The sequence below is a fragment of the Scardinius erythrophthalmus genome, assembly GCF_964197995.2.
Source record: "Scardinius erythrophthalmus genome assembly, chromosome: 15".
NCBI classification, from domain to species: Eukaryota; Metazoa; Chordata; class Actinopteri; order Cypriniformes; family Leuciscidae; genus Scardinius; species Scardinius erythrophthalmus.
In genome coordinates, this window is record NC_138235.1 from 15,368,952 (window position 1) to 15,389,430 (window position 20,479).

The 20,479-nt window shown below is 41.6% G+C and overlaps 1 protein-coding gene across 2 annotated transcripts in view; it reads left to right on the forward strand.

The window, feature by feature from the left end:
• Positions 1–20,479, forward strand: part of syt2a (synaptotagmin IIa) — a gene marked incomplete at its 5' end in the record, with an annotated part of 28,427 nt that overhangs the window by 217 nt on the left and 7,731 nt on the right. The window contains 5 exons of one of the 2 annotated variants that reach the window (XM_081386379.1): positions 1–5; positions 7,837–7,997; positions 17,572–17,703; positions 19,536–19,703; positions 19,824–19,991. The exon at positions 1–5 is cut by the window's left edge and continues 217 nt beyond it. In XM_081386379.1, coding sequence (XP_081242505.1) covers positions 1–5; positions 7,837–7,997; positions 17,572–17,703; positions 19,536–19,703; positions 19,824–19,991 — 634 coding nt within the window. The remainder of the gene's footprint in view (positions 6–7,836; positions 7,998–17,571; positions 17,704–19,535; positions 19,704–19,823; positions 19,992–20,479) is intronic. The other variant, XM_081386380.1, reaches the window with a different exon arrangement.

A 20,479-nucleotide genomic window follows, 5' to 3' on the forward strand; every position in this document is an offset into this window, starting at 1 on the left:
TCCACGTGAGTATATGACTATATGGGCCAAATTTACTAGCAGCTTGCGCCAGTGCAAACCCTCTTTCTGCGTTAAAAAACTACTGTCAGGATTTACTAAAGACACGCAGTGAAAAATGAGCACTGAAAAGGCATGGACAGGGTTATTTTTGGCTGACATAATTGCATATGCATTTGTAGGAGTTTACCTTTCAGATGCAAAATTTATGGGAGGAGAGTATTTAAATGATTCACGCAAGGGGATATACTACATTTTTCACTCGTCAATTTACTGTTATTTGAAGCATTATTTACTGCCCAAAAAAGCATGTCTTAAAGCAGATGCTAATTGGTAGTTGTCTTGGTCATTATGGAAATGTTCCGGCTGCGTCTGTGTCCTTTAACTTATTGATCATGCGCAGAAATTTGCACTCCCATCTGCACTTTCATGGGATTGCGCTCTCATGCTAATTTGCCCTGTTTAGTAAATCTGGCCCTAGATGTGGTGTAGTGTGATATTAAGCATTTCAAAATTCCTGACCAGATACCGACATTTCTAACTGTAACTCAAGCTCCAGCTCAGCTCAGAGCTCCAGACTCTGTTTTTTAATGTGTTGCATCTTTTCTAACTGAATGGACCGTGTTAGACAGTACTGTACTGCCTAGATTTGCTCTATCAAACACTCAGAACATCCTATCAAAGCTCTAGCAATCCTAGCATCCTAGCAATGCCCGAAAAACAACCTTACCACCCTAGCAGCTACAGAGCAACAGCCTAGACACCACCCAGAGCAACCTAGCAACTGCATAGCAACCACTCAGAACAAACTAGCAATATTAGCAACCATAGAAACATCCTATAAACCACCTAGCAATGCCGTAGAAAGTGGCCACAACAACCTAGAAACCACCCAGAGCTACCTAGCAACTGCAGAGCAACCACTCAGAACACCCTAGCAATGCCCTAGTAACCATGGAACAACTTAGAAACCACAGAGCAACACCCTAGAAAACAACCACAACACTCTAGCCGCCACCAGGCAATGGACTAGAAACCATCCGGAACAACATATAAACTGTATAGTACCAACTTGTAACACCCTAGCAATGGCCTAGCAACCACCTGACAACACCCTAGTGACCACTCAGAACATCCTAGTGAAACCCTAGCTGCCACTAAGTATATCCGAGCAATGCCCTAAAAAACAAACACAACACCCTTGCTGCAATCTAACAATAGCCTAGAAACTAGGGCTGCCCCCAACTAAAGATTTATGTCAACTCTTGTAGACATTCATTTAAGCCATTAGTCAACTAATCACATGTTTATATTAATTTAATTACTATATATTTATTCCATATATATAGTCTATTCCAAGCTCAAGTACACGCATAAGGCTTGCCGCAAAGCACTGGCAAAAGATTATGAATGTGTCAGAATAAAATAGCAAGGAGACATTTTATTTATTAATGATCTAGTGTTTTCTGAGTCAGTGTCAGATGCAAATTTGAAGTTGACTATGCTGACCCCTTAAGAAAAGTGGTCATGGTTTTATTACACATAATAAAAAAAATAAAAAAAAATGGTTAAACCATGGTAACCACAAATGAACCATGGTTTTGTTTCACTAACCATAGTTTAATCGTAGTATTTGTAGTAAAACTGTGGTTATACAAATGGTAATCAATCCACTAAAATACCATGGGTCAGACCCCAATCTATCTCTTCCTTGAGAGGGGATACTCTGGCTGGTGGCCAGGGTGATCTGAGGGCTACGGTGTGGAATAACCCGACGAGTCCTCAGGCCACACCTTCCTGCACATCGCAAACTGTGGAGTTTCCGGGTGAACCTGGTTCCTCTTGGGAACCCAGTGTTTCATTCAGGGCACCGGCAGATGACGCTCACAGCGTCACAAGGCGGGCTTGATTCCTCTGGAGATGAGGATTTGGCTGCGTTGCCTCCCTCGGGAGTGCCAGCGTTGCCCGAGTCGGATACAGATGCTTGCCCGGGCAGTTGAGATCATTGAGTTGGAGTGGCGTCCGCCGGCCTCCCCCGAGCGCTCAAGGCTGAATGATTGGTTCTTAGGGGCGGCGCGTGCTGGCACGCCAGGAAGTCCCCGTTGACTCCTCACGGCCCGGCGGCATCCTCCGCCTTCTCTTCTCTCGGCGGCACGGTGGCCAACGGGTACACTGGGGTCCCCTTGGTGGAGCATGCTGTGGTGATGCAATTGTGTCCCCAGAGCACCTCCACCTGGCACAGTGATCCAAAGCACCCCTCCAAGGCCTGTAGGTTTTCGTCCACTCTCGTGGCCAAAACCTATAGAGCTGCGGGGCAGGCTGCCTCCGCTTTGCATGCCATGGTTCAAGTCGCACGCCAAGATTGCACGCCATCCTTCAAGTCCATCAGGCAAAGGTGCTCAGGGACATGCACGAGGGAAGGGCTGACCCGGGGCTCATGCAAGAGCTGTGCACTGCCACCAACCTCGCTCTATGGGCGACGAAGGTCACTGCGCGATAACTGGGTGTCAGGTGATGTCCACCTGTGTGGTCCAGGAATGACATCTATGGCTCAACCTGGCTGATATGAATCCATATCCCAGGCTGGGCTCTTCGGCGGTGCGGTCGAGACTTTTCCCAGCAGTTCTCGGCCGTCCAGAAGCAGACTGAGGCGTTAAAGCATATCCTGCTGCTGCCTCCACTCGATGCAGCCCCTCAGTCTGCTTCCCGCCGAGGCCGCCCTTCTGAAGCTCCCGCCCCTCCTTCTCGGCCCAAGCAGCAGCCTTCATCCGGGTCGAAAACAAGGAGGTGGTCGCAGGAAGGCGGCACAGCCCGTCTCCGCCCCTAAGCCTGGTTCCTAGGGGCAGTTCGCTCCTGAAACGGGCAGCTCGAAGCTAAGGCACAGTTCTTTTCAGCAGCTGGTAGCAGGACCACTCCTTCCCCCGAGAATCTTTTGTTCTCCTTCCCCCGCCGCTGGCCTCATGGTCGGCGGCACCCTAAAACTGTTAAAGAAAGAACTGTTTCCCCTTCCTCTGAGCCTCAAGAGGCGCAGAACGCTCGTCCTTCCCTGGCCTCTGCTGTCAGGACACGGAACTTGACCATGCTCCCACTCCGGGACGCTATGCCTCCCATGTCTGGGCCGGTTGTTCCGCATCACTTCCCCATCGTGGGTACGGCTGTAGTTCCTATGACCCCGCTGATTCAGTTTTTGTGAGCCTGGCTAGAGCTTCCCAATCTGTCCCGCTGGCTCTCGCGAATGATCAGGCTCAGCTATGCGATTCAGTTTGCGTGGTCTCCTCCCCGCTTCCGGGGAGTCCGGTATACCATGGTGGGTGGCAATGCCCCTGTCATGCATGCGGAGGTCGCCGCCCTACTGACAAAAGGGTGCGATTGAGACCGTCCCTCCAGCCGAGATGAAGTCCAGCTTCTACAGCCCCTACTTCATTGTACCCAAGAAGAGCGATGGGTTACGACCAATCCTGGACCTGCGCATCTTGAACTGAATCCTTCACAGGCTTCCATTCAAGATGTTGACAGCCAGACGCATTTTTGAATGTGTTCGTCCATTGGATTGGTTTGCAGCGATCGACCTGAAAGATGTGTACTTACATGTCTCCATTCTTCCTCGACACAGACCGCTTCTACGGTTTGCTTTTGAGGGGCAGGCATTTCAGTACACGGTACTTCCATTCGGGTCAGCCCTGTCTCCTCACGTCTTCACGAAGGTCGTCAAGGCAGCCCTTGTGCCACTCAGGCAACAGGGGGTTCGCATCCTGAATTATCTTGACGACTGGCTGATTGTAGCACACTCTCGAGAGCAGGTTTGCAAACACAGGAACCTGGTGCTCCGGCACCTCGCCCGTCTGGGCCTTCGGGTCAACTGGGAAAAGAGCAAACTCTCCCCCATGCAGAGGATCTCTTTTCTCGGTATGGAAATCGTCTTGGTCACCATGTACATGCAGCTTACAAGTCAGTGCGCGAAGTCACTGCTGAATTTCCCACTTCCCACTGAAGTCAGAGGCTCCTGTGGCATATGGCATATGAGACCGCTTCAGCACTGGCTTCGTGATTGAGTCCTGAGATGGGCATGGCAGCAGGGCACGTTCTAGGTGCTAGTCACTTGGGCCTGCTGTCAAACCTTCACCCCGTGGTCGGACCTCTCTTTTCTACGGGCCGGAGTTCCCTTAGACCAAGTTTCCAGGCATGTTGTTGCGTCAACAGATGCCTCCACCACGGGTTGGGGTGCCATGTGCAATGGGTATGCTGCCGCAGGCTCCTGGACAGGACCCCAGCGCCTATGGCATGTCAATTGCCTCGATTTGCTGGCCGTACGTCTAGCTCTGCACCGTTTTCGGGTGTTGCTGGAGGGCAAGCAGGGGGGTGGTGGTGGCGCAGTGAATAAGACACATGCCTTTGGTGTGAGAGACCCGGGTTCGAATCCACTGTGAGACACCAATGTGTCCCTGAGCAAGACACTTAACCTCTAGTGCTCCAGAGGCGTGCGACCTCTGACATATATAGCAATTGTAAGTCGCTTTGGATAAAAGCGTCAGCTAAATGAATAAATGTAAATGTAAATGCAAGCACGTACTGGTCCATTCAGACAACATGGCGACAGTAGCTCCCGTCGTATGTCGCAACTCGCACGCCATCTCTCACGCCATCATCTTATGGAGTCAGAAGCATCTGAGGTTGCTTCGAGCCATTCACATCCCGGGAGAGCTGAATCGTGCAGCAGACGAGCTCCATCCCCAGACGGTTCAGCTGATTTGGGAACAGTTTGGCGACGCACAGGTAGATCTGTTTGCCTCCACAGACACTTCCCACTGCCGCTGGTTTTACTCCCTGACCGAGGGGACCCTCGGCTTGGATGCACTTGCGCACAGCTGGCCATGGGGTCTCCGCAAGTATGCATTTCCCCCAGTGAGCCTTCTTGCACAGGTCCTGGGAGGACGAGGAGCAGGTACTTTTGGTTGCGTCTCATTGGCCCACCTGGACTTGGTTCTCCGAACTGGTGCTCCTCACAACAACCCCTCCCTGGCCAATCCCTCTGAGGAAGGACATCCTTTCTCAGAGATGGGGCACCCTTTGGCACCCGCATCCCAATCTCTGGAACCTGCACGTGTGGGTCCTGGATGGGACGTGAAAGGTTTGAGTACCCTACCACCTCAGGTGGTGGCTAACATCACTTCAGCTAGAGCCTTGTCGGCGACACGCCTATGCTCTGAAGTGGAACCTCTTCGTCACCTGGTGTTCTTCTCACTGAGAAGATCCCAGAAAATGCCTGATCAGGTCTGTGCTCTCCTTACTCCAAGAAGGGTTGGAACGAAGGCTGTCTCCATCCATCCTGAAGGTTTATATGGATGTGATCTCTGTGCACCATGACCTTGCGAGCCCTTCGTGCTTACGTAGACAGAACGCAGTGTTTCAGGGCCTCAGACCATCTCTTTGTCTGTTACGGTGGGAAGCTGAAGGCAAAGGCTCTCTCCAAGCAGAGGTTGTCTCACTGGATAGTGGACGCCATTGTCTTAGCTTACCAGGTGCAGGGCCTGCCATGCCCCCTAGGGGTGAAGGCACACTCCACCAGGAGTGTGGCTTCCTTCTGGGTTCTAGCGCATGGCGCCTCGCTAACAGACTGTAGACTGTATCTGTAGAGCTGCAGGCTGGGCGACACCTAACACTTTCGTGAGATTCTACAATCTCCGTGTAGAGCCAGTGTTCTCTCGTGTACTCGCTTCCAGTAGCCAGTAAGTAGGACCTGCTCTGTGTCATCGCTTGCTGCACCATTCCACTCCGTGGACTGGATATGTGCGCTATTTTACTCTGATGAGTTCTTCATAGACCCTGAGTTCCTCCTGCACTGTTGACACCTTCACCAGAGTGCATGCCTGGTTGGTCAGCCCTTGTGATTGGTTAAGTGCCTCCATGCGCATGGTTCCCCGGTTGGGCAACCCCCACATGTGTATTTCCACGGTAAGTCTCCTCCAAAGTCTTTTCCCTCGGCAAGAACCCTCTTGCCATCTCGAGGTTGAAACATTCCACCCTGCGGCCTGGATACCTCTGAGTTCTCCATATGCATCCCGTACTCGGGTCATATGTGTATACTAAGTCCTCCCTGCGGGTAGGCGCTGTGTCACATATTCCATCTGGGCATGCTACCCAGTGTACCTTGGTATTCTTGCGTTAGCCTGGCCCTTCACTCATCCTAACCTCACAACAAGGAGTTGGGGCTTTCACAGAACACTGGAAGACAGCCGCATTGACTCCCATTTTGTCAGTCACTGACGTAACTCGTAGTGACTGACTGAAAGGGAACGTCTCGGTTACGTATTTAACTCTCGTTCCCTGTAAGGAGGGAACGGAGACGTTACGTCCGCATGCCACTGCCGCTGAAACGGCTGGGGCGCACAGTCTTGGCACCTCAGCAGGTAACATAATGCGAGATTGCATTTGCGGCTCCTTTTATACCCACGCAGTGGGGTGGAGTTTGAGATGCAAATTCCGCAGACCCATGGTATTTTCATACCATTGGCACGTTTTCTCAAACTCGAAGGTGATAGGGCTCTCTAGCGAAACCCCCATTTCGTCAGTCACTGACGTAACGTTTCCGTTCCCTCCTTCAGGGAACGAGGGTTACATACGTAACCGAGACTTTAATTTACGCAAGGAACTCGCCATTTCATCAGTTGTGCCTTTAGAGAAAAATGCACCTTTCATACAAATTACATAATCAGAGAGTGTTTTTAATTGTGGTTTGTTTAAAATTAGACATTTCAAGCTTTCAATAGATATATTTCCTCATGTCTGTGAAGCAAGTAGCCTATACTCTGAGTTTCTGGTTCATTTTTGAGACATCCAAGGAGACTGAGACTGCAGAAAAGGCATCCTGTTTGTTTTCCATATTTTACAAAAGCACAACGTTTTGTTGTTATTGTGAGTTTACACGAATAAAAGTATATATATTTTTTAATTAGAATAACGAATTACTCTTATCTGTACTACCAAAAATGTCGGAGTATATTAAGTTGTTTCCGCTGTTGTCAGGAATAAATGGAGGCGCCGGAATGAAGTAAACATGTCATGCTGTAATCGCACTAATACTTTAGCTTCCACACTCTGAACAAACACTTGGATATGCGCCTAATAATAGCGCACATTTATCTAGGTTAACGTTAGAGCAAGTGACCAAGTAAAGTTGCAACTACTTGCATGTTTCAATAATAAGCCATATTTGAGGTCGGTGAATTATAGGCGAACGTTTGGATTTCCTGCCCGGCATATTGTAATTACCTCAAGGACCCGCCATTAACGATCTGTCCGTCACGGCCTGCATGACTTCGCCACTTCCTCACTTTCTGTGGAGTTTTTGTTGTTGTTGTTGTTGTTGTTCTGCGACTAACCGACTAATACAATTTTGCTTGATTAAGCCTCTTCTCGTCGACTAATGTTTAGTCGACTATTAGGGGGCAGCCCTACTAGAAACCCAGATCCAGAGCAATCTGGCAACTGTGTAGCAACCACTCAGAACACTGTAGCAACACCAGATCAACTACTCATAATACCCTAGCAATGCCCTAGCAACCATCTAGAACATCATATCAACCACCTAACAATGCCCTAGTGATCGCCTAGCAATCCTGTAGAAAACTCCAAGAGTAAACATAAGTAGTAGCAACTGCTTAGCTTCAGTGGGCAACCAGTCTCGGGCTACAGGGTGATTGCTGCTGGCAAGTTAAGTTATGGTCCTGTTCTGTATTGATCAATGGGTAATGGTGAAGACAATATTGGCTCTTTTATGGCCCTGATAAATCTAGATTTGTATTTACAGCCCCTTTTTCTCTGTCTTTCTCTCACTTTTAGTGCCTCCCTGGGCCATCATCGCCATCGCGATCGTAGCTGTGGTCCTCATTCTCACCTGCTGTTTCTGCATCGTTAAAAAGACCTGCCTTAAAAAGAAAAAAAACAAGAAGGGAAAGAAAGGGAAGGGAGAGATGGGAATGAAGAACATGAAGGGAGGAGAGGTACGACCACCCGACACCAAAGCTCTTCAGCCTTAAAGGGATAGTTCACCCCAAAATGATAAACTCTATCATCAAACAGAACTCACTTATTCTGATTAAGCCCTGTATTTCTTTCTCATGACATAAAATGAGATGCCACACAAAATTTCCAAATACTTTAGTTATTTAAGAGACTATAAAATTAGAGTAGTCATTCATAATGCCAAGCACCAAAATTATATAGAAAACAGTGTTATTTTGAGATCGCTGAGATACTATTATTATTTTATTAAAATTTAGAATTTTTTAATATGTCTATATAGTTTTTTAAATGTTTATTTTCATCTTTTAGATTTAGTTATTTATCAACTTGGCAATTAGTTTAAGTGTTTAAAGTTTTATGTGTTAATGAACGAAAGTGGGTTTTTGTGTGTGTGTGTGTGTGTGGTTTTTACATTTAGTTAACTAAAATAACCTTTAAAGAAAACAACATAAAGTATCATACATTTAGATGAAAGCAGCTTACACTGTTAATCACACCAACCTGCTGATTTTTTTGTCCTTTCGGAGCTAGGCAGTAAAAATCCAACCCGATCGCACGGCAATTCGTTCGTATTTTACGAGGTGGCTAATTTGTACGAATTCTTAAAATTTTTGCTAAATCGTACATGTCTTACGAGTTGCCCAATTCGTATGAATTCATATGAATGACCTAGCCCTGACCCCGCCCCTAAACCTACCCGTCACTGGGGTTTAAACAAATTAGCCACCTCGTAAAATACGTACGAATTATTCGTGAGATAGCGTTGAAAAATCACCATTCACATTCATTGAATGGTAAAGCAGCTGCTTGCACATTCTGCTAAACATCTCCTTTTATGTTTCAAAAAGGAAAAGAAAATGTGAGAGTGACATGACAGATGTAACAGTGAGTAAATGATAACTAAAATTACAATTTTGGGTGAATTATTCCTTTAAAACTCCAGTCACGGCTGTGTTGAAAGAGACAGAAAGATTAACGTTTTTCCACTGCCTAATTTCCGACTGTCGCTAATGAGTTTAATAGGGTTCGAGACATATCTAATCTGAATCTTTCCCTTGTTTATGGCTTTTAAAGCTTTTGCTCATGCAATATATTTGAAAGACTCAACCATCTCAAAACACCAAAGCTTGATTTAAAAACGTCAGTGTAACTACCTCACATATCCTTAATATAGCTTCTAGGTCAAGCAAATGGATGGTTGGTATTCTGGAAAGATTTTTTAGCCATTTAATATTCATGGAATATAAAATATTCAGTGTTGTACGTCATTTGCTGCCTGTAAAGCAGGAAAGCTACATGAAAGATTTCCCGCCACATCAATTCATTTGCCGTGTTCGTATAATTTGGTTTCCAGAAGAATGTATGTGCTGTTAATCTCTTGTGCTTTTGTGTTAAAAATGACACATTTTCCAGCAAATACACAGCAGCACTAAATCTTTTTTTAATCTCTGTTTTGGAAATAAAATAGCTGAAGCTAAAGCGTTTTGCTATATTTGCTGTGTTGTGTCAGATCCCGCTGTGTGCTGTATGTTTGCTATTGTGACAAGCTAATTTTCCTTTGGGAATCATTAAAGTTCTGCCTGTCATATCCTAATATATATATATTTTTATAACTAATCTTGAAAAAGAAAAAAGTTGTTGTGCTAAAACACCATCAAGACAGGCTTATTATTTATGGGAGACCAGGGGCTATTGTAATTTCTTTTTCTTTTTTCATAACTTAATGCACATCTATCCGCTAGCTTTTTAAGTATTTCATATGTCGCAAAAGTAACTCTTAAATAGATATATAATGAGATTGACAAAATTATGACGTTCAATCAAATAAAAAGTATCTCAAATGATACACTGTCTCAAATAAGACCACACTTCAAAATAATTTGATTGGGAACTATACGGTTATCTGGACCACACCTATTTGGGTAGGGTGGGTAGGGTTAGGGTTAGGTTAACCGTATAGTACATTTACGTGTGGTCACGTGTGGTCCGGATAACCATATAGTACCTTTGATTGCTTTAATACCTATTAATATTATTTAATATTTTTCACCTATATATATTGTTAATTTGTTTAACTGTCTGTAAAAAAAAATCATTTTAAGAAATCTTAGTTTTAATAATTATCTGAAATAATCAAAACAGTCTTCACTTTGATTACAAAAAATATGCATTTTAAATATTTAATTTTCAGTTTAATCATACTTTTATACTTAATATTTTATTATTATTATTATTATTGACTGTGTTACAAAAAAGTCATGATAAAATCCTACAAAATCCTATATGGTAGCTACCAGCAAACATTCAGCAACAACCTAAAGATAAACTGAATATCAGTTTATAATGTGTCACCAATCTAGCTTATTTATGCATTATTTAGGACATTTACTGTATTATAGTTGCCCTCAGTCTCCCTTACTGTACAATAAAATGCCTCTATGTGATGTGCTTCTCAAATTTCATTGGTTGAATTTGTTGTATGCAATGTATTATTAATGTATTATCCAATAACATAATATGTCTATTTAAAGTAAAATGTGTCATTTTTGATACATGTCCATTAAGTGTTACTTGATTTCCTCTACTTGATTCTGTCTTCTGTGAGTTCAATCTCTTCCTCTCTCTCCATTTCTTCATCTCTCTCTATCCTCCCCGCTTTGTGTCTGATATGTGCTCCGTGTATCTTGACTGTCGTGGACCTGTCATCTTACGGTAGGTGTGACATGGCTTGCAGCGCCCCTCTCTGACCGCCTGGTGAAAGCTCAAACCAGGGCTGGGGAAATGGGCTATGAAATATGGCTGGGAATGAAATCTTTGGCTTCTTCTTGAGTCTTGCAAGCTGCAGGGGTGCTGAGGTTGCTTGAGGACTAGTTTGGGGTTGGTTTGGGGAGGGCTCGCATTCCACCAGTTTGACATGCCACATGAACACTGGTGATTTGGGGGGGTTAAAGCCAAACGGGTAGAAGGAATGGCCCTTTAGAATTGTATGTGCATTTGGTTATGAACTTAAACTTCATCCTAGCTTATTAAGAGACACCAACACACCAATCCTCACTAACATGCATGTTGAAAGGGTACGGTTGGTGGTTTGTTCTCTAAAAGCTGCTCCACCTATTTAACGTCACGATTTGGTCCCTTAAATTATCCCTAAAATAAGTTGTTATTTAACAAACATGCATATCTGCATAGTTTAAACTTTTCTTAAAGCAGTTAGCCTGTAAAAGAAAGCAGGAGAAATGTCCAGATGAGGTGAAGCAGCATTTGAGACAAAGCCCAATGCATGCCCTTCATACAGGCACCAGTGAATGACCATGACTTGACTTGAGAGTAACTTTCCTGGATGACCCATTGTGTGGAAACAATCAAAGAATCTGTTACTTTCTTCCTGAAATGTAGAGATGAGCCGTGGGATGAAGTAGGTGGCGTGGGAAACGGCCTTTCACCAGGAGACCTATTGCAATGGTTTCGTTTGTTTTATTTTTATTTTTTTATGTGTGTGTGTGTATGTGTGTGTGTGTGTGTGTGTGTGTGTGTTAAACATCGTTAAACTTTCTCCTATCCCGGCACTTAAAGGTACAGTAAGTGATTTCTGAGAATCACTATTGATATTTTAAATCAACCCAAACAATCACAGCCCTCCCTTCATTGCTCCACCCACAAAATGCAGAAACAACACAACCTCTGCATCTGTTTTCAGGCCTTCTGTCTTTATTATATTAACTTGTATCCTAACACTCTTGCCTGATCATAACCAGTGATATTCCTCTGACCTTTTCTCTTTTGCAATGTTTCTCAGCCATCTCTTTTTCTACAGTGTTTCTTCAAATCTCCCTCTTGCTCACACTCTCTCCTCCCCCATCATGAGTCAACTACTGCTGATTGGCTCACCCTCTCTCCTCCCCATCATGAGTGAACACTCCCCCTACTGCTGATTGGCTCACCCTCTCTCCTCCCCCATCATGAGTGAACACTCCCCCTACTGCTGATTGGCTCACTTTCTCTCCTCCCCCATCATGAGTGGACACGCCCACCACTGCTGATTGGCTCACACTCTCCTCCCCCTTCATGAGTGGCATGCCCCTACTGCTGATTGGCTCACTCTCTCTCTTCCCCTCATCATGAGTGAACACGCCACCTACTGTTGATTGGCTCACACTCTCTCCTCCCCCATCATGAGTGACATGCCCCCTACTGCTGATTGGCTCACTCTCTCTCCTCCCCCATCATGAGTGGGCACGCCCACCACTGCTGATTGGCTCACACTTTCCTCCCCCTTTATGAGTGGCATGCCCCTACTGCTGATTGGCTTACTCTCTCTCCTCCCCCATCATTAGTGGACACGCCCCCTACTGTTGATTTGCTCACACTTTCCTCCCCCTTTATGAGTGGCATGCCCCTACTGCTGATTGGCTTACTCTCTCTCCTCCCCCATCATGAGTGGACACGCCCACCACTGCTGATTTACTCACACTCTCCTCCCCCATCATGAAGTGTGTTGTGCAGCTTGTTCCGATCCACTTTCAACAGCGTTTCTCAGATATCGCTAACTGTATCTTTAATGTAAGTGTTTACAAAGTATTACTGTCACTTTTGATCAATTTAATGTTTCCTTATTCCGAAAAAAAAATCAGGCACTGGTCAAACATCTATAAATTCATATGTGCAATTTATGTATTGCTTCAAAAACAAAATTGTAAGAATGCACAGCTACTTTTAAATAGTCACCAATGAAGATGTTTTTAGGTGCTTGCACACCATGTCAGAATTCCTGTAATTACAAGATTTTAATTCGTAAAAAGCATTCATGACCTCATAGAACTCATAATTACAACTTGTAAACTCGGAATTCTTGGAGAGCTCCTACTTGTTCCACCTGACTGCTGCAGATTAATTTTGGCATTGATAATAATGTTGCCATAGAAACGTATAATTCCGAGTCTGAGGACGTTCAAAGTAAACGTTCAGCTCAGAGTAGAATGTCACGTGTTGTCATCCCATAATTACAGTTATTACAACATGGTGTGAACGCAGTATTTGTCCCCATGATGATGTAGGCTTACAGATGATGTAGGCTAAAAGGGCAATGCTAACTATCCAAACACTGGCCTCTTGGGTTCAACCAATGGTGTGGGTTTGAGCCGGGACTGTCAGTTTATCCAACTAATGACCTGGAAAACCTGTTTGAAAACAATCATTATCTTTGCAGTTCCATTAAGGTAGTGGCGCCGAAATTACACACTTCACCTTTGATATCTCACTGCCCCAATAACTTTAATTTATCATGTAAAAACCTTTTTAAAAGGTCTTCATGATTAATAATTTCACCTAACGCGCATTCAGTTTCTTGGTTGTTCACAAATAAAGCACATCATACATTTTGGGCACATAACAGGCCAGTATTTATTCTTGGGGTAGGGAATAAGCTGAAATTATGAACTTAAATCATAATGCAATATGGTTAATCATTACATGCTGATTTGATCACAGGGCTGTTGGTGCAAATAATCGTTTATTGTGTGTGATTGATTTCTCCTTCACCGTTTCTTATTCCATCTGCCACCTTTACTAAGATGAATGTGCCGTAACTTAGCATGACTGCTTCTGAATGCTCAATGCAAGTTATGTAAGAGAACCACCGCACACTTCATATTAAGAATACTGCATTAGTCTGTTACATCATTAATCATCCTCCAGATTTAATGCCAGCATCGCAATGATTTTATTCACTATGGCTTGAACAATTATGCAATCAATACGGAACATTTTCAGACTGTGCATTTTGTGTCTTGGCATGCATGAATGCATTCTACCATGTCAGTTAGAATTTAAGAAATGGTGCTTTTTTATGTGTGTGTGTGTGTGTGTGTGTGTGTGTGTGTGTGTGTGTGTGTGTGTGTGTGTCACTGTGGGACACACAGTGTCTCTGTGTGTGTTTTTGAATTTGTGTGTGTATGTATTTGGGGTGAGAGGTCAGGAAGGACAAATCCTCACCCCAAGCATATTTTGTTCTATTTAGAGACATTCTGATTCAACTCTTTTCGTTTGTCTTGTATTCTTGTATTTATTTTATTTTCTTGTTTTTCCCAAAGCTGAACCAGACATCTCCATCTATGTAAGCTAATATTTGCTGTTTCATTAGCATTGCGTTTGAGGCTTCATAAATTCTTCACCGTGCATAACACATGCTTGATCTCATGAACAGTCACAGTGGGGACCTGGTATAAACTCGCTGGGGGACACTGCTAACCCCAAATGCAGTGTTAGTCATGTAATACGGTTATGTAGCACATTAACTCTATCTCTTTCAGAGGACACAAATGCTAGACTAGCAGACTGAGACTTTTGGTTATCAGCATAAACATACTTTACTGCTTACAGGTTATGAACAAACGTTCTTCAAGTAACATTTATAGAACATGCTTTCAAAGTTACCTGGGGTCTCATTTATAAAGCGTGCGTACGCACAAAACGGGGCTGGAAACGTACGTACGCCAGTTCCCACGCAAAGGTTGTGATCTATAAAAAACAAACTTGACGGGAGAATGTGCGCACCTTTAAGCAAACTTTGAGCCGTGCGTACGCACATTCTGGAGACAAAGGGAATTGGCGACACCGATGGTGAGCTGGAGTTAAGTGTCTTTTTGGTCACTTTTAGACAGAAAATCTAGAGAAAATTTAACATATACAGAAAGATAATACAAATATAATTTCACTCACCAAGCCTGTCACTTGAAGCAAATATACATCCCTTCTTAAATGTCCGCGCCAGCGAGCGCGTTGGGCCGTTTAGTGAAACTGATGCAAATAACAGCAAATAAATAAAATAATGATTTAAACTATGTTTTACTTCTGATATATACATTTAGATTAAATATGCCATTCAAATTAATGGAGTTAAGCACTTAAACACGAAATCATTACTGAGAAGTTACAACATTTTTATATTCAAATTCAGTCAATAGAAATATTTGTTGTGGATGCGATGTTTTTGAACACTTTTCCTCTGGCATGCTGTGTTTTAACGTTTTAACCACAGAGATAACTGCTTATCATGATAATACCAGATTGTCTGAGAAAATAGTTTCGTGCAAATAATGCCCAAGGCCTATCTGTTTCCATTAAAAATATCAATTAAAAATACAATTCGGCCAGTGGAAAAGATTGAGAAAAACTTTCTCTGAAATGTATTTTACACTATTTGATTTATGTATTCAAAACCAAGGCAAGGATAGGCAACTACTTGATTTTTATTAATGTAATGTGTCTTGTACCGTTAAACGTTATCACGTGGATGAATTATCATATGCAAATGATATGCAGATGAGGATATGCATAGTAAAACTAGGCGTTGTAAGCTCCATATATGGTTATTTCGGGAAGGAGACGCATGTGTGCACAATCTTCCGCTGACTGGGATTTATAAAGTGAATTCTGCGCAGGTTCTGGTGTACGAACGGTTTTATAAATCCGAATATTTTTTTGCTTACGCCATTTTTGGCTTTCGGGCGCACGTACACTTTTAGTAAGGTTCCTACGCACAGTTTTATAAATGAGACCCCAGGTCTTTTATATTGTTCTTAAAACGTTAACACACACACACACACACACACACACACACACACACACACACACACACACACACACACACACAAAAACATTATTCATAGCACGATTTAGTTGGACGTTTGTCTAACATGTTGCTTCTTGTTTCAAAATGTCAAAAGACTGTTGCAAAATTCTGCAATGTTTGCAATATTATAAAATGGAATGTTCCCATAAAGGGATAGTTCATACAAAATTTTTAATTCTGTCATCATTTACAAATCTGTATGAATTTATGGTAACACTTTATTATACAGTGTCATTGTTACATAGGTTACATGTAGTTACTAAAGTAATAACTATATATTATGCATAATTACATGCAACTAACCCTAAACCAAACCTTAATCCTAACCCTCTAGTAAGTACATGTAGTTACATAATATTAATCAGTACTTAAATGTATAATTACAGTAACAAATACACCTTAAAACCAAAAGAAGATAGTTTGAAGATTGTTAATCAATCAATGTTAATGGTCCCCATTGACTTCCATATTATTTTTTCCCTCTCCATATTATGGAAGCCAATGGGGACCATCAACTTTTTGGTTACCCATATTCTTCAGAATATCTTCTTTTGTGTCCAGCAGGAGAAAGAATCAGTGGAATGAACCTTCAATGGAGAGACAGAAATCTCTTAGATTTGTGTTTTGAAGATTATCGAACATTTTACGGGTTTGGAACAACATGAGGGTAAGTAAATGATGACAGAATTTTCATATTTTTGGGTGATCCTTTTAAATTGGTGATAGACCAAGATGTAAAAACCTCATTCAAATATTAGCACGTTCACAAGCGATTATAAAGAAAACACAGGAGACGCGAAAGTAAATGTGTGTAGACCTTCAACACCATTTCTGTCTACTCAAACGTGGTAAGACTGTTTCCTACAAAGTAAATTATATATTTATGCACAAAGTAATTTATTCTCTACTCAGTGCCTCAAACTAAACTTTTAATAAGATTGGATGCCACAAACCTCACATACTTTGGCAAATCCAGCGACAAATAACAGCGCCCACATTCCAAATTATTGGAAGAATTTTAGTAGCAAAGAATGTTTCATAGACTCTCAAAGACACTGGCCTTGACTTATCTGAAAAAAAAAAATATGAACATATTTTCACCAGAAAACATGTCATTATTTCTCCTTCCTGCAATTCATTTGATTTTTCTTCTTTTATGAATACACTACGAAGTTATGTTCAATTAAATCCAATCAAAATTGTGTTAGAGTATATTCTATTATTGTATAGATGGCTCACAATAGACAGCCTTGTAAAGAAATGTTTCTGTAATATTCAATTACAGCACAGGGCACAAAAGTATTAATTACAACAGAACCATTATATGAAATTAAATCACCAACAGATTAAATGATGATATAAGTTCACTAAGATTCACTTCAGCTTTGAACCGTGAGAAATAATGATGTGTAAAATAACACTAATTCTGCTCTTGTACTGTGATCTTTAGTATCTGTCTGCCACAACGTTTCTTCCAAATTGTCCATCATTTTACATTGTATATGTGTGCTGATATGAGTATCGGCTTTAAAGAGCCAACACTTCCCTTCTGTATCATCTGAATCTTTTCTTCCTGTGTAAAAAGCGAGACTCGGGGTTTTATTATACCCTGCAGACTGAGAATCAATTTACGGACAGGCTGCTTTAGGACTCGAATCCTTCTGTCTGGCATTCCCTCCACAAAAGTAATGTAGATTGTTGCAAATGGTGTCATGAAAGGAAAAGTGAAATCAAGTCATGTTGCTATGAAGGTCATCGCTGACACAGTTACATACAGTAACACCCGGGTGGTTTGACACCCGGCAAACTTCAGGTAAGCTGAGTATTGGCCCAACGAACCATGTTCGGGGAACTTCATTTACCTTCCATCACCTTTGTTCTAGTTTCTCCTGTAACGGCCATCTGTGCTTCTGTCTCTCCAGAAACAGGAAGAGGATGATGATGAAGAAGATATAGACATGGGATTAACTGAAGAGAAAGAGGAGGAACCTAAAGAGAAGGAGAAGCTTGGAAAACTACAGTTCTCCCTAGACTATGACTTCTCAGACAACAAGGTAACTTGGTCACTTTACTTTTTACAGTGTTTAAAACAAATCAGCTTGTGTAAAACTGCCTTGTAACCAATCATGGCAACGTGTGATTGTCAACGAGTGGATCTCTGAGCTGGTGTGAGTGAGTGGAGGCAGGGATAATTTGCATATTCATCGAACCGCGTATACTAAATGAGGCAAGGGTGTAGAGTTACATTCAAGCTATTTTAAGGCATGAAGAAGTGTTTTCAAGGAAAACCATTTAAATATGTCATTTTTGTGAAAGATGGGTTTTAAGGGATACAATTATTGATTACTGAGGGACTCTAACAACCGCTTTTGATGATGCACATGGAAATCTGGCTGATCCTTGACGCAATCGTGGACAGCAACGCAAAGTTAATTCTGCACTAATTTGATCTAATATTTAATGTTTTTTAATATGGTGTAGATTTATGTAGCAAATGAGAATCGATAAAATTATTGACTATATTTTGAGACAAAGGTCTCATTTTCAGTTTTGTTCAAGGTAATTAAAGCAACGGTTTTTCAATAATGGAAGAATTTATAAAAGTATGTTATTTGGGGTAAAAGGAAGGTAATAATTAACATGATAAACAGCTGGCTGAATTTTCCATTTGTTGACATGACAGTTAGATTCAGATGGCAAATATCATATATCAAATTGGGTGTCCATCTTAGAGATAATCACCATATTTCTAATGAAACCATAATATATATATATTTTGTATGAATCATATCATATGATAAAGTATCATATTTATGTGTTACTACTGTAAAGCTTTATTTAATTATTATGGGATCTCCTTCAATGCTTTCAAAATCTTTACTTTTTTAAAATATTTTGTTTCTATATTTTTAAAAATAAACACTTTAATGACTAACGATAATGAAAAATTAATTATGTTATTTTTCAAAATAAACAGAAAATAGTACAAACTTTTCTAAAGTGATTGTTTTGAACAAGTATTAACTTAGCATCGCAAGCGTTTGTAGGAAGTCAGACAAAGGCAGATGAATAAAGTTCCAAATGACTAGGATGTCTATGAATACACCAATTTTTTATTAATATTTTTAATTGTTTTTTATTTTTATGTTTTCCATTTTTATTTTAAATTTAGGTGAAGTTTGTGATTTTGTGTGTATTTTTTTAAAATATGTACATGAAATAATTTTTATTTTAGTTTTAGTTTAGTACATCAATATAAACTAAACTAAATCCTACAGAGGAAAAGCGGTTTGATGGATGGATGGATGGATGGATGGATGGATGGATGGATGGATGGATGGATGGATGGATGGATGGATGGATGGATGTTACAAATGAAAATGAGAAATTTTGCTTTGGCAGCTAGTGGAAATAAAATACTATTACTTCATTTTTATTTATTTTTTGTATTTTATTTTATTTCAGTTACTTTTATTTCAGGAAAAAATATATGCTTTCTGGTGTTACTTAGCTTTGCAGTCACATTTACCTTTGTTTGGTGAATTTCAATGGGCGAAATCCAGTTATTTCGAATAGGAATAAACTCAATCTAGAATTTTGCAGATTGAGCAGCATGTTAAAGTTGGTCACACTGATTCGCCATGTTGTCCAAGAGAAATCTGCTTGGTTTGAGAGTGAAAACAGACAATGGACCTCTTTTGCCTGCAAAATTTCACTGCTATTGGGACCACACCTAAGATAAGGAAAGGGGAAAAATCCTTTTGATTTCATTTTGAAAAAGTTTCATCTTCAGGACTCTCTGAAGTCAAATACAATGTAATAGCATATTTTCCTTACACCTTGAATACGTGTGTATCTTAAAGATCAACACTCTTTTAACATGTAGCTGACAGTGGGCATCCTGCAAGCTGCAGATCTTCTCTCCATGGACAGTGGCGGCACCTCCGACCCGTACGTCAGAGTTTTCATTCTCCCAGACAAGAAGAAGAAGTATGACACCAAGGTCCACAAGAAAACCCTTAACCCTGTCTTCAACGAGACTTTCAACTTTAAGGTAGAGTATCTATTTCAGTACAGTTCCAGTTAACATCATCATCAAATGTGTGCAGAGCAGGGTTTAGACACCCCGATCACTACTCTGTCCCGGCACTCATGAGCTGATGTTGATTTCTAGATTGCGTTCAATGAAATGGGAGGAAAGACTCTGGTCATGTCTGTGTACGACTTTGACCGCTTCTCGAAGCACGATGTGATCGGTGAGGTGAAGATTCCCATGAACACCCTGGACCTGGCACAACCCATCGAGCAATGGAGAGACCTGGACAGCGCAGAGAAAGAAGAGGTAAACTGTCCTTCATCTGTCATTCGCATTGTTAACGAGCAGCCATCTAATAATAGACACCCATAATGTTTCATAATGCTTTATAACACGTTACAAATGTGATGTTCCCTTTAGCAAATAATTGAAGGACTATTTAATAACTGAAGAGACACTACTGATGTATTATTCACTGAAAATGAAATTTGTTTTTTAAAAATGATCATTGTGTCTTCATTTACACACCCCCATGTTGTTCCAAACCGGTTTCTTCCTTTTGTAGACCATAGATGGAGATCAAATGTTCATGCTGCTCTTTTTAAAACATTTTAAAGTTAACAGTGAAGAAAAATACCATAGAAGTGCATAGTCCATAGCTTTCTGTGAGGATGAGACAGAAATGATGTTGTTATTCACAGAAAATGTTCCTAATCAAATCTAGTTTGTAAGATTTAAATATGCAAATAAAAATATACAAACCGATGAGCCAAAACATTATAACCACCTGCCTA